Consider the following 25486-nt stretch of genomic DNA (forward strand, 5'->3'; position numbering starts at 1 on the left):
CCTTCTTTCCTCCCTTCCTCTCCACCCCTTCCATATTTTTGGAGGATCTATGATGTATCAGGACAGTGTTTCCCAGCTTTGGTTCCTGTGAACACCAGCTACTCTATTTCTGCTTAATCCACAACCCATCTCTATTGGAAGTTACATAATTTAAAAAAAATGTAATTCCCATTGTTTTGCTTATAAAAATGTGGACCCATCCCTAAAACAGTAAAATCAATTAAGTCAGGGGTTTGACTATCTTGTAGATAAAATAAATCACAATGCACAATAAGATAAATCAATGTTATAACACGAACTAAGCACTACTGGGCAGCTCCTAAAGCTACCCTGTTGACCACATGTGGTGTAAAGCGTAGAGGTCTGCCAGGGAAGGGCCAACACAGCAGGCCCTCCATCGGTACTTGTAGTAAACCGTATATACCACATAGTCTTCTGACCCATGTTGCGCAAACTTTAGCTCCTGGAGAGCTTAAGATTTCCAGAGCTTCTGATTCAGCAAGTCTGGGGGAGTGGGGCAGCTGGGAGTCTGCATTTCTTTCTTTCTTTTTTTATAGATCCTATTATACATTTATTTTTCATAAAAGACAAATTAGGATCAGAAAGTCTGAGTAACTTGACAACGCAGAGTTATTGAAAGGTGACCACAGGAATTTGAATCTAGACCCTTATGAATTTGAAATCCAGTATGTTAACCTCTTAAGAACATCTAGTCGTATTTTCACCATGGCAAAGCACCACTTATATGGGAATTTGGTCTTGGGAGTCTGCATTTCTAACAAGCTATCCTGGTGATGTTGATGCTGTTGGTTCGAGCACAACTGAAGTAGGTCTCGGGCCACTGGGCATCAAAATCATTTGCAGGTGCTTCTTAAGTTGCAGATTCCAGAGCACAACCCACCAGACATTCTGATTGTTCAGGTCTGGGTGGGTGCCCAGAAAGTGCCTTATTAACCGGAGTTCCAAGGAACCTCTGGAGACTACCTTTGAGAAACATTGCCAGGACCACTATTAGCACCTGGAACTCAGAGGTAAGGTGAGAGGTGAGTGACCTGCCTCAAGGTCACTCTGCAAGTCAGGGATGACTCCTTCTCCCTGTTGCTTGGGTCTTAAGCCTCAGTGCATTCTGAACTTCCCTTTCCCTTCTACCCTGCATTCAGTGTGTCAGGGAACCCTGCTGGCTCTTCCTTCAAAACAAAGATTTTTTAAAAATCTGGACTTGGGGCCAAGACTGTAAATGAAATGACTGTAAAATGTTTAGAATTGTTGCAACTGGGAGTTCATTTTATCACTTATGATTTATATTTGACTTTTTCCATAATGAAAGTCTTTATATTTAAGTCTATGAACTAACAAAACCACTATGGGAATTTATCTTAATGAATATTTTACATATAGAAAAATCTTACCAAAGAGAAAAAAGGAAAAACCTTACAAATAAAAATATTTTTCAAATAATAGTGAAAAATTAAGAGCATACTAAGTTCTCATAATAGGACAAGAATAAACTATGGGACACCCCTCAATGGAATTTTATATCATTAAAAACATTTATTCACGTGATGTACCAACATGGAAAAGATACTATCAAGTGAAAGACAGGACATTAAACTGTATATACTACATGATTTAAAAAACAATGCAATACTTACATCTTTTTTAAAAATTGAAATTTAAAAATAATTTTATATATCCAAAATTGGACCACTCCCCGCCCTTCAATGCAGTGACTTTTGCCTGACCCATCGACTGTCTTCCTCTCCTGCATTCTTGCCACAGCCGTGCAATGGTCTCCCTGCTCCCACCTTTCCTCCCTCCCACCTCTTCTCCACATGACAGCCAGAGAGGTCTTTCCAAAATGTAAATCAGACCATGACCCTCCTCTGCTCAGACCCTACAAAAGCTTTCCCTATCTCTCCAAATAAAAGCCAAGTCTCACCTTACCACTGCCCTCCGGGCTGTAGGACGAGTGAACTTGCCCGCTGTGATCTACAGCTCTGTTCCGTGCCACTGAGGCCACATAGGCCTTCTGCTGTTCTTCACTCACTCACTCACTCACTCACTCACTCACTCCAGCTTTGGAGCTTTTGCACTTGCTGTTTCTTGTTTTCTGCTGGGAATGTACTACCTCCAGATATCGGAGTGAGTGCCCCTCCCTCAAGAGGCCTTACCTGAAACAGCACTGCTCCCCCCTTCACCCCTCATGCTCTTTATTTTCCTTTACAGCACTTAATGCCTATGATACACTTCTTTATTGTCTTCTGCTTACTAGAATGCAAATTCCTTGAAAACAAAGACTTTATGCCTGATTCACTGTTGAGTCCCTAGTACCTAGCACAGAGCCAAGCACATAGTAGCTAATCAATAAATACCTGTCACTAAAAGGACGTTGAATAGCCACCAAGAGAACTATAAGCTTCCTGTGACTTTCTGTTTCTCAGGTGATCTCCCCTCCCTGAAACCCCCTGGCAGGGGCCAACCCACAGCAGGAGCCCAATGGGAGTGAAGTGCATCCTGTGAGCTGGGGGCAGCAGAGCACGGTGGCTACTAGTGCTGGAGGTGGAATCCTGGCTTGCTGTCACCCACTGTGCGGCCTTGGGAAAATTATGAGAATTTTCTAAGTATTAGTTTCTCCTTATGCAGAAAGAGGGTGATGACAGTTCCTACTTCCTGGGGCTGGGGTGGGGACTAAATCGGAGACGGCCCATAAATCACTTAACCAGCACAGTGCCTGGCACAGGGTAGGTGTGCACAAGAGGCAGTCAAATTAATCAACAGCCACAGATGTGCCTTTGTCTCTTTCCAGTTTACAATGTGCTCTTGAACAAGCTTTATCTGATTCGAGCCCTTCAATAACCCAGTCGGTTTATCACCCTTTATAGGTGAGAAAGCTGGGTCAAAGAGGAATAAAGTGCTCGCCTACAGAACACACAACCGACTACAACTCTGGTGCCCTCTCCCCCAGGTACACAAGCTATTATTACAGCTGATGCTAATCAACATGATTTGAATGGCCCTTCAGAGCCCAGACTAAGGCATGTGCCTAGTGTGAGGCTCTAATAGGCAAATTAATCCAGCAACTGAAATCAGCCAGTGAGCTATGCCGCCCCAACCAGCCGAGTACACACACGGGCTCCGTGTTTCTGAATAAGGCTGGTGAACAAGCCTGAATAGATAAACTGTCTCTCAGAATCCACCTAGGATGTAAAACATTTCACTGTTTTCCCAAGAGAGAAAATACAAAAGCCCTTTCTGTACAGTCTCTCCTCCTTAGAGTTGGGCAGCAGCTCTAATCAATAAATGTCACCTCTGGTGTTTGACACCCTTGTTGCCCAGCAACCTGACCAGTCTGACCTGACAAAAAAAAAAGTATCCCTTCCAAAGGTTACCTGAGAAAGAAGCCCCTCACTGAAGCTCTGGGCCTGGCTCTCATGAAAGTCTCTTCCACCTTCCTGGGATCGAAGACCAAGAGAAGTCACAGGATGGTGAGAGATCTTCAGGTATTAGACTTGAATTTTAGAACCACAAGGCCAAAAAATCAGACTCTCAGGAGTCATGGATTATTACAACCACAGCATCTGAGAGACAAAGAAACAACTGTAACACTTTAAGCCTCATGGGGTCAGAGATGACATTGGATAGGAAGGGGCAAAAGTTGCTTCCAAACTGGGACTCCAATGACTCCTGGGTTTGGGGCATCTCCTGTCTGGTCAGAGGCTTAGCAAACACTCCCTTGTGAGAATGTGGTCTGAGGGCTCCAGCTGCAGGAGAAAGGCTGGAGGACAGGCCTTGGATACCAACTTAACAGCAAAATTCTACAACCAGGCCCCTGAGGCAAGAGATCAGAAGAGGAGATGGCAGCCTTCAGAAGGATCCCAGCAGGCCAGTAAGCCTGGTGATGTGCTATAAGACTCTGATGGTGCCAGGTTTGTGGCAGGCCACCAACTACCAAGAGACTCTAATTGAGATGAAGGCCATGACGGCCTGGCAGGATGGCATGTACTCCTTGCAGTGACTGTGCTGTGGAGCTCTGTATGGTACCATGACCGAGAACTTCTATTTGCATAGTATTTACAATGGAAGACAGTATTCATGCCCCAAACCCTGGAAAGGGGCGAAGAAGTAGGGTCGACAGTGGCTCTGGCCAGGCAGTGGGTATGAGTCTGAGGGCCACTCTGGGGGTCATATGGAAAAGTGGTGAATACCTCCACCCCATCCCTGGCCTCACCTACATTCAGTTAAGGTCACTTTAGGTACCTACATTAATGAACTTCACTGATTTTTTTTAAATGAGGGAGAGTCCTAGGGTCATGATCTTGTATCAAAACTATAAAAATCTCTCTCTCTCCATAGATATATATAAAATTTCTCCAAAGAGAGTTCAGCATCCCAGGCTGCTCAGAGCAGGGCAGATCAAAAGACAGTGGTTGGACTGCTTTGATGGTATGAGAAACTCCCAAAAGAAAGAGCCAGAGGCACATGAGCAGGGGAGATAGTATGGTTCCCAGGAGCTTGGAAGTCCTGTGCCCTGGGAAATGGACCGTCTTCCTCCTCCAGGAAGTCCCTGGTACTTTTCTCTGTCCTTGGCAGCTGAAAAGAGAAGCCTGATCCTTTGGGGATCAATCCTGGGAGCAGCTCTGGCTGCCAGGCCCGGCTGGAGGGGCCAGCTGGGCTGGTGATGTGCTCAAGCCAGGGTCAGAACTCATCCCGTAGCTGTGGGGGCCTGTCCATGCCAAAGAAAGAGGACGGCCTCCCCTGGAGGTCTCGTTCCCGTTTCACGAATGCGGTGAAGGAGGAGACACAGTTGCCAATAAAGTGGTCGGCTTGGCCAAGGATGTACAGGTCGATCTGGGCCACCTCAGGCTTCAGGCTCACCACCTTCACCTGCAGGAAGAAGGTGCAGGGCATTTCAGTCAGGATGCAGGCCAAGGTGGCCAGCTCAGCCAAGGCCTGTGGCCATTTCCCAGTTTTCTTTCCCTGTGATGAAGTTACAGACACAAAAGGAGGTGCAGAGAGGATTAAGAGGTAGGGTTGGCACTGAGAGAAGTGTGCGGGGGGGCCAAAGCCACTGCCTTGGCACCCCCGCACATGGAACACCAGCCCCAGTGCTCCTTTCCCACTGCCAACCTCAGCTCCAAACACCCCACTCATTCACACTCACCTCTGCTTGCTAGTTTCCTCTGCCTGGAATATCTTTTCCCTACCCATTAAAATCCCCACCATACTCTCAAGTTTCGGCTCAAGTTCAACCTTTCTCATGAAGCCTTAGCCTGACAGGCTTGGCTTCCCCCACCAAACTGGGACCTGACTAAAGAGCGTTCCACCCATCCAGTTTTGCTGCCCAAGGCCTCCAAGCCTAAAGTCCTAACAATCTATTCCCCAAAGGTGAACCCTTCTCTTGACGGATTATCACTTCCTGGCCAGCCACCATCCTCTCTTACCTCTTCACTGGTCTCACTGCTTCTCCTCCTGACCTGTTCACCACAGAGCAGCCAGAGAAAACCTTTTTAGATACCTCTAACCCCTCTTCTCCACCCCAAACTGAACACTCTTAAACGGTGCCCTATTGCTCTTCAGATAAAGATGACAAATCTTGACTGTGGCCTATAAAGCCCTGCTCAGGCCACTCGTCCACCTCCTCTCATACCTCCTCCACTACACACCAGGCACCACCTTCCTCAGGACCTTTGCATGTGAGCTTCCCCCCACTTGGGGTGCTTCTCTTTGCCTGGTTAACTCCTACTTAACTTTCACTCTCAGCTCAAGTCTCACCTCCCTGGGGAAGTCGTCTCTGGCCCCCAGTCTAGGCCAGGGTTCGCTGTTCTACACTCTGATGGAACTATATTCCTTTACTTCGGAGCACATGGCTGTTTGTAGTTTTTACTCCTTAGTGATTCTCTGATTAATGTCAGTCTCCTGCACCTGATGGAGGCTGGGCCGTGTCAGTTTGCTTATCACCGCTGGCTGGGGCCTTCCTCAAGAAACATCTGTTGCCTGGGCAAGTGAATGAATGAGCCCCTCCACCCCTACCCGAGGGCACATATTATAGTAGTCTGCAAAGTTTCTTTTCTTGAGTCTAGACTGTGAGCTCTGGCGGGCAGCACCACCTATTTATCAGTGTCCCAGCGCAGCACTGGCCAGGCTTAACAGAGAAGCAAGACTTAGTTCAGGAGGAACGGGGCTCTGAGCCCGTGGAGAAGGAGGCGGCTGAGGAACAGGGAAGGGCAAGAACAATGGTGCAGAAACAGGAAATAGAAAACGGCAAAGACTCAGGGCGTAACAAGTACGTCAACTCTAAAAACTCACAAAAAACTCCCTGGGGCTCTCCACATGCTTCAACTTAATACTGAGGTGGCGGTGTGGGCAGAGCTGGGGCGGAAAGTGCTTTGCTGTCACACAGAGATTTCTGATGTAACAAAAATCATCATCTTGTTATTTGGATGGTAGCAAAGAAATAATATGAGTTTAATCATGGCCAAAAACCCCTGAACAATTCCACCCACACCCTGAAACTTACCAGCTCTGTGTCACACCCACTATAATAAGTTCTGCTACCTCTTGGGTAAATTCTATCCCTTCTTGGGACTGGTTTCCTCAGCGATAAAACGCAGGGGTTGGGTTAGAGGTGCTCCAAGGTCTCCTAGCTCTGAAATTCTTCTATAAAGTGGGTGGGTGGGGGACCAGAGTGCACTGACTCAGCACTTTTGTTACAAGCCTGTGTCTGGGATAAAAGAAAGGAGCCCCTCAATGTAAAGCTGAGGGCACTCACTGCCTTGTAAGGCCTGTACAAACATTTAGGACTTTCATTCATTCAACAGTCTTATTGAATGCTTACTGTTAATTCAGTCATTTTACTGATAAATGCTCTTCACGCATATGGTACCGAGAACATTCTACTGCTTACTCATATACTGAATACCTACTATTCATGGCTTCTTAAGCATTAATTAAACACAAAAGACCCTTCCCTTTATTCATCAACCACCAACTTCTACTAGCAATAACAGCTAACTTTACTGAGCACTAATTTCGTACCGGAGAGCTTTAATGTCTTTATATCTGATCTTCACAATCATCTTACGAGATAGGTACTACTCTCAGCCCTAGAGGAGGTCAAAGCACCTGGCTAGACACTGAGGGATAGGACAGTGAGTCAGTTTTGGATCCTGCCCTCAGGGAGCCACAATTCCTGGGAAAAAATAAGGCATGTTTCCACACTAGTCTAGAAAGTGTTTCAGAGAAGAATTGATAAAGTTCTGGGACAGCTCCCAGTCGGGACACATTAGCTGTAGGAGTGGAGGGAAAACTGGAGAGAATCTGTGGAGGTGTGCGAGCTGAGGTTTGAAAAAAGGGTAGGTATTGGAGGGGAACTGGAGGGCCAAGCAAAAGTCTTGTGGCAGGAGGACATGATGCATGTAGAGGGAGTGATGGGAACACCCTAGCACTTTCCCAGATTCCCTTCCTGCTGCAATCCCACAGGGCCCATGCATAGCATACCTTCCCTTTGAAGAGCTGCTGGATCTCGGGCACATAACTCTCAGAATCCGTGGCAATGTAGACAGACTGGGCGTTGAGAGCCGTCACCCAGAGCTCCACAGCCCGCTTGATTTCCTTCAGGTCTGGGAGGCACATAGTCATGGTGAGAGGGGCCGCCGTGCTGCGGCTGTAGCCCACACATTGCGGAGAGGCCATGAAATGGGAGCCTGCAGTCCCATCCTTCAGCATGGCACAGGCATTCTTCTACGGGGTGGGGGGACAGAGTTAAAGACAGCAACCAGCCTAGAACCCCAGAAGCCAGAGCCAGTAAGTAGAAAAAGGCAGGCTACATGGCAGGAGCTCAAACTACGTTTTTTTAAAAAGTATTGAGGGAAGAGGGAAATGCATCAAAGCAGTAAGAGTAGTTATTTCTGGGTAGGGGGATATTGGCTTTTTACAAAGTTGGTGGTGTTTTTGTACTGGTTTTACTGCATTATCTGGGACTTCCAGCAGAATTCTGAACCACGGTAGTGATAACGGGCAGCCTTATCTGATTTCTGACTTCAGTGGGAACTCTTCCGATAGCTCCCATGAAGTAGTGTTTGCTGTGGGTTTGAGAGAGATAGCTTTTATCAAGTTAAGGTGGGTCCCGTCCATTCCTGCTCGGTTAAGTTTTTCTAAAATCATAAAATGAGTGTTGACTTTTCTCAAATGCTTTCTTGGCCTCCATTGAGATGATTATATGATTTTTCTTCTTTGGGTGTTAATATAGTTATATAGTTAATATATAATTTCATTGCATTCCTGGGATAAATTTTACTTGTGTTGTATGTTCTTCAATATGGATTTTACTTGCTGATATCTTACTTAGGATCTGTGCGTCTATGTTTATAAGTGAGAATGGGCTATGTACTTTTCTGAGTTGACATTATCTGAGTTTGGTATTAGTGCTATGCTAGCTTTATAAAATATAGCATCTTATATCTTTTTATGTTCTAAGAAATACAGATGAGAACTATCTGTTCCTTGAAGGTTTGGCTAAAACCACTCATAACATATTCTGGGCCTGGCTTGTTTTCTTCAGGGAACGGGGCAGGAAGGGAGTCTAGTGCGTAAACATGTAATTATTTTCTCAGTTGACTCTGAATGAATTTTGATCCAATTTCTATATTTTTCAAGTCTTCAACAATGAGTATTTCTAACATATATACATAAATTTATCTTCTTACATAAATTAAGGAGACTGTCTATATCTGATGAGGCTTCTGCACATTTAAGCAGTCTCCAAATTTAGAGGATGACACCTTCATTTTTTGGGAGCCCCACCCAATCTCTAGAACTTGTTTTTTAACAAGGAGTCTATTGACTAAACACTGAGCTGGGACAGAGAACTCCTGGGCTGTGGGTCTGAGCTCTCTGGCTTGCTGCCTGACCCAGAGTCTAGCTTGATACCTCAGTTTATCCATCTGCAAAATGAGGATAAAAGTGGCAACTGTTAAAACAAGAGCTGGCAAGGAAGCACTCTGGAGCCACATGTCTGACGTGTCTATGGCGGGATCATGAGATACAGTGGGGACTTGCATGTGGGGACTCCATGGACTTGGCTGGGTGAGAACTCTCTGGCCTGGCTGGGACTTGGTGAGATGGGTTCAGTGTTCAACTCCCACAGGCATGGGCCCTGCTCAGGGACATGTCCAATCCAGCTGGAAGAAGGAGAAAGTTACCCAGTCGGAGCCAATGCGCAGGTGAACGCCGACGTAGGGCCGGGTGAGGTGGGTGCGGATATGGGCCTCTCCTGTCCTCACCATCTCATCTGACCATACCATGTACTTCTGCAGTGGCCTATGCTCCTCCAGGACGGGGAACTGGGCTGGGGCCCCTGGCAAGGCCAGCACTGGATGTTCCTCTGGAGAAAATCTAGACATAAGAAGAAACAAGAGGAAGCCAGATAGAGAATGCACAGAGAGGCTGGCTACCACCCCCAGGGGAAAAAGGATGGCGTTGCACCATGTCCTAGAGACTGTGGAGGGGCCCCTGTAACATGCAAGAAGCCTGAGAGGTTGTGAAACCCCAAAGGGCTGATAAGAAACCGCAGCAGCGGCAACAGGCACAAAATGCAATACCGTCCCGCCGCCTGGAATTTACAACCTTCTTTGCTTGTTTAACAATTAAAAATTTCCAGGACAGCATTCCAACCTTTTGTATACCACGCTGGCTCCCAATCTGTGGTTGGTAATTCACTCCAGGGTGTGGTGTCTGGACAGAGCCTTGCCCTTTTACCCACATGGCGGGGTTGGGACGTTCAACTGCTTCCAGAGGGCAACGGACAGGCCACACTCACGGGGAATGTGTACACTGGATAAGCTCATTCCCTCAACACTTCACACATATTTACTGATTGCCTACTATGTGCTGGAGCCCAGAGGAGAACCGGACAAGCATGGTCCTTGTCCTCATGGAAAGCATCAGAGTTCTACAGGTGCCCACCATCACATCTCCCTCAAAGGCTGCTCTCCCCCTTGTATGCTATGTACCTTGTAATTATTTCACCTTGTCTTTCCTGGACTCACGCTTCTAAAGGCAATGCCTCCATGTGTTCAGAACAATGTCTGGAACACATGAGAGCTCAGTAGAGAGTTGCTGACTGAATGCATAAGGAGCAAACCTGTGTTCCCTCTTGAGCTATCCCAGCAACATGAAACACCATGCTGTCCCATAAACTTCCAAATGCCAGATCTCTGCAGGCTTCTTCCCCCTACCTGTGATGCCTTCCTTTGCCAGCCCAAATCCTGTTCTTAAAATTATGAATTAGGTATAGCACTCTGGAAAATGGTTAGACATGCAGCTACCATACGACCCAGAAAAGAAAACCTATGCTCACACGTGAACAACCAGATGAATGTTCATAGCAGCTTTATTTATAAAAGCCAGAAACTGGAAACAACTCAGATATCGTTCAGCAAGGGAATGCTTAAACACACTGGTGCATACAACCAATGGAATACGATAGCAATAAAAAAGAACAAACTACTGATTCAGATAACAACTTGGATGAATCTCAAGGGAATTATGCTGAGTAAAAACGCCAATCCCAGCCCTGGCTGGTGTGGCTTGGTGGTTAGAGTGTTGGCCTGCACACTGAAGGGTCACAGATTTGAATCCTGGTCAAGGGCAGGTACCTTTGTTGTGGGTTCACTCCCCGTCCCCGGTCAGGGCGAGTTTGGGAGGCAACCAGTCAATGTGTCTCTCTTACAGATTTCTCTCTCTCTCTGCCCACTCTCCCTTCGACTCTCCCTGAAAAAAAAACAATGGAAAAAATATCCTCATGTGAGGATTAACAACAACAAAAAAGCCAATCCCAAAAGACTGCATATTGTATGACTCCATTTATATAACATTTTTGAAATGACAAAATGGAGAAGAGAACAGAAATAAAAACCAGATTAGTGGTTGCCAGGGGCTAGGGTGTGTGTGTTTGTGTGTGTTTAGGGAGGTACGTATTGTTATAAACTGGCCACACAATGATCTTATAATGCTAGAACTGTTTGATATCTTGATTGTGGTGGTAGATACGTGAACCTACACACATGGAAAAATTGAATAGAGCTAAATACACACACACACACACACACACGAGTACAAGTAAAACTGGGGAAATCTGAATAAAATGGGTGGATTATATCAATGTCAACATCCTGGTTGTAATACTGTACTATAGTTCTGCAAACTGTTACCATTGGAGGAAACTGGGCAAAGGGTATATGGGATCCCTCTATGTTGTTTCTTATAACTATATATGAATCTACAATTACCTCAATGAAAATTTCAGTTAAAAATTATAAAATATTTTTAAAAATACAGGAAAATACAAAAAAATAACCCAAATTAGCAGATATCAATACTTTGTTTCATATTAAAAATATACATACAGGGGAGAAAAAGGGACATCTGTAATATTTTAAACAAAAATAAAATGAAAAATGAATTTAAAAAAATATATACATACACTTAAATAAAAGCTCTATTTTATCATCTCTTACCCTTCTTACTCTTCCCAAAGGATACTGTGGTTTTATGCATGATTACACTTTTCCTATTGATATAAAAAGGTATTATATTGTATGCTTTTTACACAGTATAATGATAAAAGTATGGCTGTCGAGCCTGATGGCCTTGTTCTAGAATGCTGACCATGCCACTTATTAACTTGGGTAGGTGACTTAACCATTCTATGCCTCAGTTTCCTCATCTGTATAACAGAGCTGATAATAGTGCCTACCTCACAGGGCTGTTGAGAAGATTAAATGGATTAACACAAGCAAAGCATTTAGAACAATGCTTGGTACATAGAAAGCTCCAAGAAAATTCTATCATCATCATTACCACCAGATTGCAGGTAACCTATTTCAACTTTTTCAAACTTCAACTTTATGTTTTAGAGATTTGGCCATATTGATCATGTGAATCATGTGATGCTGGTTGCGCCTCTTGAAGTTTCCTATTTTGCAGGAATAAACCACGATGTACCCAACTAGTCCCCTCCTGCTGGACAGTGAGGTTGCTCCAATCTGTCACTCATACGACAGTGCTACAATGAACACGCCACTTTCTTCACACCCAACCTGAACACTTCGCTCCACAAACACCTTCCAAACTTCCAAGACCTCCAAGACTTTTCACCACTCCTAAGCTCCAGCTCCTCAGGAGGGATCCCTGTTCTGTCTTCTCCTTTGCTGCCTTCTGCACACTGATTTGCTCAACAGTTTTACCTGCTCTACTGTCAGCCCACGAAGGTAGGGCCCCAGCAGTCTTACTCACCATGATTCCCATACACCTGGTCCAGGGCTGGTGCCGAGAAAGTAACACACAAGTGTTCATCTGCAGCCTGGCTCTACAGAACGCTCATCTTGTCAGACAAGTGTTGAATAGCTCATGTAATTTATTAGGCATATCACTTTCACACCACTATAAAGTAAAAAAATCCTAAGTAACTGGGGACCATACATACATGTGAATCCTTTATTAAGCCTTATTATGTGACAATGTTCCAATTGCTTTGTGTGTATTAACTCATTTGATTCTCATAAGAGCCCTGTGAGGTAAGTAGTATTGTTATTCTTATTTTACAGATGAGGAAATTGAGGCACAGAAAGGTTAACTAACATGCCCATGGTCACACAGCTGGAATAGGTGGAGCTGGAATTTAAATTCAGGCAGTCTGCTCCGGAACCTATATATATATGTATATATGTATATATGTATATATGTATGTATATATTTTAAATATATCTTTATTGATTTCAGAGAGAGAGAGGGAGAGAGAGATAGAAACATCAATGATGAGGGAGTCATTGATCGGCTGCCTAGCCCGCAACCTGGGCATGTGCCCTGACCGGGAATCGAACCCCGATCGCCTGGATCCTAGGTCGACACTCAACTGCTGAGCCACGCCCGGCCAGGCCAGAATCTATATTCTTAACTACTACAACTCACTGCCATCTCTCCCACCCAGTCAACAAGTACCTCAAAAGCTAAGTCTGTGGCATATTCTTTTCATTCCCAGCCCCTAGCACAGGCCTCAATATACAGTAGGTACAATAAATATTTTTAGAATGAATTAATGAAAGAGGATTCAGGCATCTCACCAGAAATACCAGATCAAGTTGTCAGGGGTTAGGGGAAGAAGTAATAACTGAGCACCTACTCTAGCGAGGCCCTCAGCTAAGCTCCTTTCAGTTGCCACCTCAAAGGATTTCAAAAGAAAAGCAAGAGTTTGCGATCCCCCAGAGGGCTGGAACATTAGGATAAAATCAGGATCTACACCCTCCCTGCCCTCTTAGAAAGACCCTGCTGCTGACCCTTGAATTCCAGATTTGAAATGTCCATCCCCTCAACAGCTCCCACCTGTTCCAGTGGGACATCACCTCTGACCTGACAAGCAGCAAGAGGCAAGAATGATGTGCTCATTTGCTCCCAGTGAGGGAGGAGTATTATTTGGAAAGAAAGCTTGACCAGCTCCATCTACCTCGACTGTTCACCCTAGGTCAGGCCCTTGGCGTGGTCACCCTAGGTCAGGCCTTTAGTGTGGTCACTAAAGGAGGTCCGCTTGCTGCTGGGTGCAGTGAACCTCCGGGGTTCTTCACCACCACGCCTGCTCTACTGAGATCCTCAACAAGCTGGGGTCTCTCTATGCACAGCATCCACGCAAGTGTGTGTACACCAGTGGATGTTCACCATACTGAGTGCAGAGGATGCAGGAAAATGAACAAGGCAGAGCCTTGCTCTCATTGTCCCTGCTATGAAGAACAATCTCTTCTTCCAGCCATTCGAATGGCTGGCTCTTATTTTTTAGGTCTCGGCCCTGCCAATTACACATCACCTGCTCATGTTCTCTCAGGGAGGCTGCGGCCAGGGAGGATGATAAGCTACGTGCTCAAATGCCTGTTATCTTCATGCCACAAGAATGATCCAGCATGATGGAACATAGTCTTCCAACAACAGCAAACGTGAAAAATGTCTGTGGAATTAAATCTCCACCCGGATATTCACAGAACCTGAACCAGCAGAGCTGGGAGGATCCTCAGAAACCACTTAGTGGGGAAGAAATACCTCTTACCCTCTTCTCCCAGAACTCCACTTTCAGCTGGACACACGGCAGCCCAAAATAAAAACATTTGTCAGTACTTCCTGTAGCTAGGTATGGCCATGTGCCTAAGTACTGGCCAATGAGTTATAAGCAAGCTGTAAGGAAGGCTACTTAAGAAGGTGAAGATGTGCCCTTCTTCTGTTCCTTTTGTCCTTCCAGCTAACTGGGGCAAGGATGTGATGGCTGAAGCTTTGTCAGTCATCTTAGCCCAAGGGTGACACTAAGGATAAAAGCCAGTAGTGGGACAGCTGGGCAGAAGGAGGGCAGCCTGATTTCTGATGACACAATGGAGCTACCATCCAGCCAGGGCTGCATACCTCAGTACTTTTTTTTTTTTAATGTTTCTATTGATTTTACAGAGAGAAAGGGAAAGGGAGAGAAAAATTGATGAGCAGCCCCCACTGGGGACTGAGCCCACAACGCCGACAGGAAAATGAACTGGCGACCTCTCGATGCATGGGAAGACACCCAACCGAGCCACTCCAGCCAGGGAGTTCCACCTTTTGTCTCTTGGAATACTCGCTCCTTGGATGCACCCTCTCAGAACCTGGCTGCCATGCTGTCAAAGTCCAAGCCACATGGAGAGGTCAAGTGTAAACAAGCCAGCTGACTGCCCCAGCTGAGCTCCCAGACGACAACCACGACAGCCCTCTTGGACATGCAGCCCAGTGGAGTTTTCAGATGATGCTAGCTCCAACCGATAGCTGACTGCAGCCACATGAGCCCAACTAACCCAAGCGTCCATCAATAGATGAATGAACAAAATGTGGTCTACACATATAATGGACTACTGTTCAGTTTCAAAAGGACTAAAATTCTGACATATGCTACAACATGGATGAACTCTGAAAACATGCTAACTGAAATAAGCCAGACATAAAAGGATAAATATTATATTCCACTTACATGAGATATCCAGAATAGGCAAATTCATAGAGACAGAAAACTAGAATAGAGGCTACCAGGGGCTGGGGGAAAATGGTGAGTTATCGTTTAATGGGTTCAGAGTTTTTTACAATGAAAAAGTTCTGGAGGGGATAGTGGTGATTGTTGTACAGCACTTTGAATATACTTAATGCCACTGAATTGTACACTTAAAAGTTTTTAATAAATAAATAAATGCATACATTCCATTGGCATATATGCATACCAGTACAATTCTTTGAAATCTCATGTTTTTATATGTTTGGAACTGATCTTGCCAGTAATATTTACTATCCTGGTAAATATTGATATTAATTACTCCTCAGAAAAGATAATTAAATACTTGATGACAAACTATATATAATAATTTAAGCTTAGTATGTGTAGGTGCATATATGTGTATAAAACTGTTTGGAGGGTGGAAGTATATACATCAAAATGCTGGTAGTGTTTTCTGGAGGGGTAGTGGGATTATGAGTAAATTTCATTTTCTTCTTTATTAAAAAACAAAAACAAAATCCACCACCAAGTCTGTGATGGGCATTCTAAAGGGTATTCATTCCAAGAAATTAGATGTTTAATATGCATTGAAACTCTGTGCAGTTGGGATTCCATAAAGAAAATGGAAAAATAAAAAACAAAAGAACTGCCTGGCCAAGCCTAGTCAACCCACAGAACTCTGAGAAGTAATAAACTGTTGTTGAGCCCTGAGTTTTGGAGTTTATTATGCAGCAACAGATAACAGGGACATCCTACCATTTTCCTCCTCACGCGCTCCACACCAGCCACACTGGCCTTCTTCCTGCCCCTTGACCACACCAAGCTTGCTCCTGCCTCAGAGCCTCTGCTGTCCCTGTCCCTACCATAAAGAACTACCCTTTCCATTCATCTCTCTGCATGGCTGGCTCCTGATCCTTCAGATTTGTTATAGATTAAATGATTGCGTCCTCCCTTGAATTCCTACATTGATGTCCCAGTCTCCAGTGTGTTAATATTAGAAGGTGGGGCCTTTGGGAGGTGGTTATGTTTAGATGAGGTCATGAGGGTGGAGTCCTCATGATGGGATCTGTGCCCTTATAAGAGTCAGAGAGCTTGCTCTCTCTCCAACATGTTTGGATACAGCAAGTAGGCAGCGCCTATAAACCAAGAAGTCCTCACCAACCCAACCATGCTGGCACCCTGATCTCAGACCTACCAGCCTCCACAACTGTGAGAAATAAACGTCTGTTGTTTAAGCTCCCCAGTTTGTAGTATTTTGTTAGAGCAGCCTGAGCTGACGAAGACAAGGTCTCAGCCCTGCCAGCCACACATCACCTGTTTGTGTCCTTCATAGGACCATGTCTTTTGATCTTATGTAAAACAATCTTATGTGAAAGTATTCACTGCCTCCCCCCATTAGACTCACCTCCATCAGGGCAAGGGCCTTAACTGCCTTATTCTTGCCCATATGCCCAGTATCCATACCAGTGCTTGACAGTCAGGAGGTGCTTCTTAAATATATGTGGGAGGAAGGCATAAAGGAAGGCGGCTGCCCAGGTGGCGTTATCTCTCAAATTGCCTCCAAGGAACTCATCTTCCCTATTAGTCTTCTTTGCCTAAAAATTTGGTTGTAAGGCAAAAGCTTCCTAAGCCCTCACGCAATTCCTACAACCCAGTGAACTTCAATAAGACTATGGGGCAATAAAAAGATGTTTCAGCAACATTCCACGACTGATGCATCCATGCAGCACTGTCCCTTCTTTTCCAACCAGGATTGTGTGCTTTTTCTGGTTTTCTGGAATTTGCTTTTGGAGCTGCTTTTAGAGCTGGTATCATTTTTTCTTTTTTCCTAGCGTTTTGTGACATGGGGTAAATCTCTATACATTCAGAGCAGGTCTGCCTTTTGATAATAGCTCCAATCATTCAGAGCTGAATGGGGAGAAACAAGTAGGTGATTAGATGGGACTGCCCTATCTGGGATCAACAATGAAGGGGATTAGAATGTGCCATGACTGAGTAGCTCATGAACTAGCTCAGAAGGCAAGCCCCACATAGAAATTGGCAGCTGTTAAATGCACAGCTGTTTTCTTAAGTATGGGGGTGCTCTGTAGTCAGGCTGCCTGGGTTCAAATCCCAGGCTGCCACTTCAGGCTGTATGATCTCGGGCAAGTGACTTCACTCCTCTCTTCTTCAATTTCCTTACCTGTAAAGCACACATGACAATAACACCTTTCCCAAGAGACTTATGAAAGGATTAAATGAGTTTTTACCTTAGAAGACTTAAAACAGTGTCTGGTATATAGGAGGCACTAAATAAATATTAGTTTTTATTATCTATTAAAAACTTACATACAGACCCCAGCTGTCCACTCAATAGCTGTGTTACCTTGGGCAAGTTATTTAACCTCTGTGAGCTCAATTTTCTCACCTGTCAAATGGAAATTGACGATAATACCCACTTCGTAAAATTTCCCAAAGGCTTAAATAAAAGCTTGTGAATAATAATTGTAATAATAGCACCGGTTGGCCCCTACAATGTGCCATGCACTTTATACACTAGAAGGCAGATACCATTGTGCTCCTTTTATTAAACCAAGGAGGAAACTCAGGCCAGACAGCTAGAGTGGTTTGCTCAGGGTCACCTGAGAAAGAGGCAGGGCTGGGCAGGAGATCCAGGCCTGTTTTATTCTGAGCCTGTGCTTGTTTCTCTACATCAGTCTACCCAAGCCCACTAAATGCCAAGGCTGTGACCAGGCATAAACTCGTAAGTTTCTTATAGCTCCTCACCCAAGTCTGACTTCTCAGCCCATGCTCTTTCTTGCCACACTATAGCATCAAGGGCAAGTACACTATGTCAGTTATCATCATTACAACAAGACAGTAGCTAGCTGAAAGCTGAGGCTCGGTCTTCCTCCTTTTTATATGTCACCTTTGGCCTTTAAGTACTATGTCTCATCCATGACAGACGCTCTATAAATACTTTACAGCCTGTGCCTATGCCCTGCTAACCTATTTTTTTAAATAGGGCCTACTGGAGCACAACTAATAAAGCACATCCAATTATTATCAGGATGACATCATTTCTCAGTCTGCACCTAAAGTTGTTCTCTAGAAGCTGCTTCCAATTTTCACTTTGTTAAGAGGAAGGTAACAGGGGAGTGATTCTCACGCCTAGAGGAGGAAATCGAGACTCATGTGACTGCACAACACTCTTTTTATGACATTCTTTATCGGCTGATAAACTCTTGCTCAACTTCGTGGCAGGTCAACGTCCCACTGTGTCTAGGCATTGAGATGGGAACAGATCACACAGGATCCCAAGTTCAGCAGACAGAACAGCTGCACCTTTGCTCTCATATATCAGGGTGTGGTAGAAGGGGAGAGGGCCAGGAAGGTGCTGAATGCCCATGGGCCCCATACCCCTTCCCAAGCGCAGCAATGCTGCTCCCTCCTCCAAGTACCTCTGGATCCACTGGTCTTTGTAGGAGGCGCTGAAGGAAATGCCTGCAAAAAGCTCCGATTTGTTGAAACTCACATGAAACTGATCCCAAAATGGGCCAAAGGGGTTTCCTTCCTGCAGAAAGAGAGTGTTTGATCAAAAGCTTACTGAGGGGGAAGGAAAGCCCACTGGGGATGGGGCCAAGGAGCTGTGGGTGGGGAAACTCTGGGTGATTTGACTCAAGCTGAAACATCCTCATAGGACGGACAGTAGGAATGTCACTTTGTAATTCTCCATCTGGGGCCTGAGGAGGGAAGTTCTACCTTCAGTCTGGTTTCTAGCAGGAGACGTTCACCAGTGTCTGAAGGAGTCTTTCCTGTTCACATGCCACATCCCGCTGACCCTGTAGCACTGACGTGGGTCTCGGGAGGAGGTGGACTGTGGATATGGGACAATGAATTAGAGCTTCAAGAGATTTTCAAGACCAGCTAATCTAATGCTGCTACTGTACTTTCAATATGGAAACTAGGGTCTAGACAGGGTAAGACACTTGCCCAAGCTCATACAGCAAATGAGAGCAGTGTTAGGACTATAAGCCATCTCCTTTCTCACATTTCACGGTTCCTCCAACCACCCTCCCCAGACTTTAGCTTAGGCACTGAAAGACATATTGAGGATTGTCTTATTCCCAAAGTGCCAGGAATCTACAAGTTTAAAAATTCATACTGATAAAATATAATAGCTTCTCATTAACCTGCTGAAGGCAGGAAAGTATACAAGTTAGGAGAGTAGACAATGGGGTCAAATTATCTAGGGTTGAATCATGGCTCTACTTGTTTGCTATGTGACCTTGGGGAAAATACTGAATCTCTGTAACACTCAGTGTCCTCTTCATAAAATGGGGACGTTAACAGTATTTTCCTCATGGAGTAGTTTGAAGATTAAGTGGGTTAATATGTGTAAAGCTCTTAGCATGGTAAGGCATGTAGTAAGTGCTACGTGAGCTTTAGTTGTTTCTGATGTGGCAACTTACAGTTCACATGACACTTTATGAGTGAGACTGAGCAAGGGCTGTCATCTTTGTTTTGTATGTAGAAATAAAGGCTCAGAGGAAGCAAAGTCCTCTGCCCAAAGTGACACCACCAACACATGCCAGAAATGAGACTTAAATCTCTACCTTTCTATTTTACGCCCTTCTGGTGCCTTTCCCAACATAGAGCCGTCATGCAGTGTCTCATGGGCCAAGAGAACGTGGATCAGGCAGAAAGGGCCCCCAGATCTACAGGACCCACCTTCATCGGGCATGTCTTCTTATCAGGGCTTCTCTGGGCCGCCACTTCAAAGCAGTATGCCACCCTCTTTTTAGGGGGCCAATGGGTGGGTGCCAGCTTCTCCATGAAGTCCTCCAGGCTGATGACCCGATGGTAGGCCTGGAGAGGCTCCAGCTTAAAGTACTTCTGGTAGGATACATGGATCTATAGGAAAAGGGGGAAAAGGAAAGGCAGGGGTTTCTCCTCAGTATTCTAGTAGCTGGTTTACAGATATTTATTAAAGCCAAACACTCTAAAACCAAGACAGCTCAGACTACATGCCAATGAAAAACTTTTGGCAAAAGACAACAAATTAGGACAGAGACAGACTGGGACAAGATATCTGTAAAGTAAAGAACAAAGAGTAATTTCCCTTAGGTTACAAAATGCCTACTGATCTATAAGAAAAAAGAGAAATGATGCAACAGAAAATATGGGCAAAGGATAGAAGTGAACAACTCACAGCAAAGAAAACCCAAAGAGCCAATAAATACACTCAAAAGATGGGCAACTTCACTAGTAATTAGGAAAAAGCAAATTACACTTATAAGGCATTACTTCTCACCCATAAGACTAGCAAAAAATGTAAAACCTTAACTCTAATTGTTGAAAGAGATGTGAGGAAAGGGGCATTTTTGCACTTGGCTGGAGTAGAAGTGTACATTTTGGAACAACCACTTTGCAATATAATCTTGCAGCATCTAATAGAGTTTAAAATGCTCCTTCCACCACCTCCAGGCATTTGCCCAAGGGAAGTTCTTGCACTTTGCACCAGGAGATAGGTACAAGGACTCTCAAATACAGGAAAGAACTTGGAAGAAGTCACACCAAAGACACTAAATCCCTGACAGTGGTTGCCTCGGGGGTAGAGGGAGGGATCAGGATTAGCCTCAGGAGCCAGGAGAGATTTTATCCTTTAACAGCTTTATCTGTAGCAAAGATGAGAAACTGTTAATGATTATCACTTCTAGTGTTGGGTACACAGATGGTGATTATATTAATCTGTTTTTTTCTAGATTAAAAATAATTTCTTAGAATGCTAGGGAATAAAACTTAGACTTTATCCTACAGGTCAGGGTTCCCAAGTATGCTCCACTAGTTCAGGTGGGTAAAGGGTTCTGCAATAAAAAGACTCCAGAGTTAAAAAGGCCTGTGAAGTACTGTGTTAAGCTGGTTTCTATACTACAGGAATTCTCAGGGCCTTTAATATGCCAATTTTGGGGAGATGGGAAATTGATAATATAATTTCCCAAAGTGATTTAAACACTGTACACTTCTTGTATGAGTCACTGGAGTCCCAAAGAACGGATTTTGGGAACCTTAACTATTAAGCAACAAGGTCTTGCTGGAGGATTATAAGCAGAAAAAAATATGGGATTTGCCTTTTTGAAGGATCACTCTGGTGGGAGAGGACAGAACGTATTGATGGTAAGATTAGAGGGGGGAGTTAGGAGGCTACTACAGTGGTCCTTTTATTTGTTCAAGTATTCATTCTTGAGCATCACTCACAAGTCCAAGTGGAGAGGCATGGAAATGCTAGAAGATGTAAAAGAAGGAGAGGGCAAAGGGAGGGATTCAGGATGACTTGTAGATTCCTGCTGTGGTATCCAGGTGAATGAAGGTGACATGCACTAAGGCTGGGAATATAGGAGGTGACACAGGTTTAAGGGGAAAGATGCCAAGTGCTGGCTTTGAGAATTTGAGATAGCTATGGAATATCCAAGTAGACTCAAAGGCCTAGGAGTTAGAAACAGAGGCCTATGGTCAGAGGAGAGTCTGGGCCACAGATAAACTTGGGAGATACGTGGATAATCATGAAAGCGACAAGAGTCAACAGAAATTTATAGCAAATAATAGTAATAATGGCAACTAATATTTATTGAGTGCTGACTTAGCACAGGGTGCTGTACTCATCACATTTCATGGACTTGCCCATCTGATTTTAAGAGGAGGAATACAACCGTCTCCAGTTTACTTATGAAGAAGCCCAGGAGATGGAATCTGGACAACTCATCTGAGGTCACACAGTTAATAAGCAAACAGAAAAAGAAGAAACACCGACATTTAAACAGTGGGTAGAGACAGAGCAGCCCCCAATATACTGCTAAAAGGAAAATGCTGAGAGGTCAGGATTGAAGCAGGAATAGGCTGTATCTTGGAAGCCAGGGGAGCAGGGGAGTTCAGGAAGGAGAGAGGCTCACGAGGCCAGGTGCCACCACAAGTTCAGTTGAGATAAAGACTGAGAAATGACTCCTGGATTTGGCAATTCTGAGATCCCTAGTGACCTCTGTGAGAACAGTCCCAGTAGGGAAGGGGAGCCTAACTGGGGCAGGGTAAGTAACCTGTAGAAAGCAAGAAGTGAAGACTCCAAAAGACCTGGCTGAGAAGGCAAGGTGAGAAACAGCAAGCCAAGGGGGATGAACGGGCAATGTTTAAATTATAACATGAGTGCAAAAAAAATCAGAACATCAATGACTCCTGGTTACTGAGGACTTCTTGTGTCCTAAGCACTTTATATTGATGAGCTCAGCTGATTGTAAGAGAGAGACATACAATGTTCAAGGCATGCCACAATCCCTAACTCATGGTGGGAGGCAGAAATCATTATTACCAGCCTATTTTATTTTATTTTATTTTTTAAAAAATATATCTTTATTGATTTCAGAGAGAGGAAAGGAGAGGGGGAGAGAGAGACAGAAACATCAATGATGAGAGAGTCATTGATCGGCTGCCTCCTGCAGGCCCCCAATGGGGATGGAGCCCGCAACCCGGGCATGTGCCCTGACCAGGAATCAAACCCTGATCGCCTGGATCATAGGTCGATGCTCAACTGCTGAGCCACGCCTGGCCGGGCTACCAGCCTATTTTAAAGATGAGGAAACCAAGACACAAAGAGATCAAGTACCTTGCCCAGTCTACACAGCTAGTAAGTGGCCACACCAGGCTATGATCTCAGGTACTCTGGCTATTACCTCTGTTAAAAATCTCTAAATACAGACATGCAAGGGGAAAAAATAAATCCTATGCAAAGAAAAGACTATAGAAATTATATACAATGTTTTGTACTAACTAAGTATAATTTTTAAAAAGTTTGTTGAAAACTTGTAAAGTCAATTCATTAAATATTAATTTAGTTACTACTGCCAGGTCTTTGGGGATACAGTGTAAACAAAGACAGACACAGGACCAGTGGAAGACACAAAGAATAAGCAAGGAATTAGAGGATGCTGAGCATCACTACGCCCAGGGAGCCCCCTGATGGGGTGAGAGGTGGTGTTGGAGTCTGGGTTTGTGGCCTTGGACACATTATTTAACTAACCAGTGCTTCAGTTTATCTTTCAAAACTGATAATAGCATCCATCATCTTTGACCAATGGGAATGCACAAAGAGTGGGATCAACCAGGGCTGGAAATGAATGGGGCTTTAGGTTCAGGTCACAGGCTCTAGTCAAAATGCATGAGAACTCCAGCTCTACTATTCATTAACTGTCACCTCAGGCAAATTACCTAATCTCTCTAAATCAGTTTCCTCATAGATAAGTGATGGAGAAAAGAGCTAATCTTCATGCAGTGCTCAGAACAGTACCTGGCAGACAGCAGATGCAGGATAAATATTAGTTCTTTTATTCCAGGGGAGACAGTTCTGGGTGGGGGTAGGGCAAACACAGAGGAGTGGGAGGTAAAGCCCAGGGAACTTGGGGATGAACAGAATTGGGAAAGGGTGGACAAGGGCCAAAGTCAGCAGGAGGTACTCACATTGGTAAAGGGAGGCTTGTGATGTTGGTACTCAATCCAAGGGGGTACAGCCAAGGTGCGGTTCAATAGCTTTGCAAATGCCAGGGAGCCCAAGAAGTGATCAGCCTGGTTCCCGAAGCGCCCTGGATGGTATATTGTGAGAGATGAGGCCTGAGGCATCAAGGACATGGAGAATGCAGGGCTCATAAGGGATGTAGAGCCAGGGTTGGGGAAGGTCAGAGGAGCTGGTAGTGTGGGATCAAATCTAGATGCCTAATAGTCAAGGCCCTTCAGGCCCTGTCCCTTCTGCCTCAGCCATTCCAAGTTCCCTTCTGTTTTCCAAACATGCTCTATACTTCTACTCTATACATCCTCAACCCCACGCCTTTGTTCTTTTGCTGTTCCCTCCAGGAGTGCCTTTCCACCTCTTTCTTTACTCACCTGTGCAAGAAGAGGCAACTCCAATGCTTCATTCACTGCAACCCTTTCACCTACCTGCTGCCATTACTCAGCCCCCCTCCTCTGCTTCCCATCTTGGATTTGAGTTACTGATTCTTCACTTATCCTAGAAGGCCCTTTCCCACTTCCTGGCTTTTGTACTGGCTGTTTCCTCGGCCTGTGAATACCTCAGGGAAAGGACCCTGATTCTTGTTATCCCTAGCATGGCATCCATTCATCCATCCCACAAATATTACTGAGAGGCCACAATGTGCCAGGCTCTCCGCTAGGTCCTGGAATACAGGAGTGAGCAAGAAGGACAAGGTCTGTGCCCTTAAGGTACTCTCAGTCCCAGGTAGGGAGACATTAAACATGTAAATAAGTATATAGTGACAAATTTTTACAATTTCAAAAAGCAAAGGAAAAAAATTGGTGATGGAGAATAATGAGGAGATTATTTTGGTTGAGGTCAGTGAAGTCTTTTCTGGTGACATTTAAACTATGACCTGAGGATTGGAAGGAGTTGGTTTGGTAGAAGTAAAGAGGAGTGTGTTTCAGGCAGAGGGAACAGCACAGGCTGCAAGACCTGAGTATGTGTAAGGAACAAAAAGGGGACAAGTGTGCAGCTGGAGGATCTGGGAAAGGAAAAGGGTGTGATGAAGATGGGCAGAGGTCCAAATCATCATGTTTAGGGGTCTGGAAGATTTTAAGAAGGCATGACTTTCACAGTGATGGTCCACCGCCCCATTTAAATTGCACCCCTCAGCCGGCCATTAGATTCTCCCTTACCTTTCTCTATGTTATTTTCCCTAAGTAATATGTAATTACTTACTTTTTTAATGTTTATCTTTTATTGACTGCCTTCCCCAACTAAAATGGTAGCTCTGCAAGGCCATGGTGTTTTCTGTCTTATCACTGCAGTATCCCTACAGAAGCGCACAGGGCTGGGCACAGAATAAGCGCTCTGTAAATATCTGTCGAATGAATGAAACCAGAATCCACGTTGGGTCAGTGGCATCAAGTCCTGCCCCACTAACTCCATTTACTGGATTACGGGCTAGCTTAGACATGCGCAAGGCATGTAACCTCTCCCGGCCTGTTTTCTCATCTGCTGCCAAATGGAAGGTTGGACACAGAGGCCCCTCAGTGCGCACAATGGGGTTCTCTCCTGGACCTGTCAAGGAGTCTGGAAGCTTCAGAGGAGTGGCTTAGGGAAGTGGCTTCGCCTCTGGCCTCAGTTTCCTCATTTGAGCAGAGGGCTCGGGAGGCCTTACCCATGCATGGGCAGTAGAGCAGGTAACCGGCCGGATCCCAGGAGCCCGCGGGCAGCCCCGGGAGCGGCAGAAGCAGCAGCAGGAGAGATACACGCAGCGGCAAGAGCGGCCATGCCCACGCGGCGGCGCCCATGTCGGCTTCGGAGCCCTTGCGCGCCGCGGCGCGGAGACAGAGAGGGAAGGAAGGGCGTGAGCATCCGCCCCGCTCCCGGCGGTCCCCGCGCGCCGCCCGCGCACCGCCCCGGCCGCTCTAGCAGGCTGGCGG

General features: G+C 45.1%; 1 protein-coding gene across 2 annotated transcripts; it reads right to left on the minus strand.

Moving 5' to 3' along the window:
* Positions 1-1528: 1528 nt before the first annotated feature.
* Positions 1529-25468, minus strand: POFUT1 (protein O-fucosyltransferase 1). 2 transcript variants are annotated; one of them, XM_081149909.1, is made up of 7 exons: positions 25222-25468; positions 23531-23652; positions 19757-19939; positions 18487-18599; positions 9201-9393; positions 7498-7740; positions 1529-4884 (listed from the first exon to the last, which is right to left on the minus strand). In XM_081149909.1, the coding sequence occupies exons 1-7, from the start codon at positions 25352-25354 to the stop codon at positions 4696-4698; spliced, it is 1176 nt and encodes a 391-aa protein (XP_081006035.1). In that variant the 5' UTR covers positions 25355-25468; the 3' UTR covers positions 1529-4695. The 2 variants fall into 2 exon arrangements, with proteins under 2 accessions (XP_081006035.1, XP_081006036.1); XM_081149910.1 differs by lacking the exon at positions 1529-4884 and adding an exon at positions 6324-6406.
* Between the last annotated feature and the right edge of the window lie 18 nt (positions 25469-25486).

The sequence above is a fragment of the Miniopterus schreibersii genome (genome assembly GCF_964146895.1).
Source record: "Miniopterus schreibersii genome assembly, chromosome: 10".
Taxonomy (NCBI): domain Eukaryota; kingdom Metazoa; phylum Chordata; class Mammalia; order Chiroptera; family Miniopteridae; genus Miniopterus; species Miniopterus schreibersii.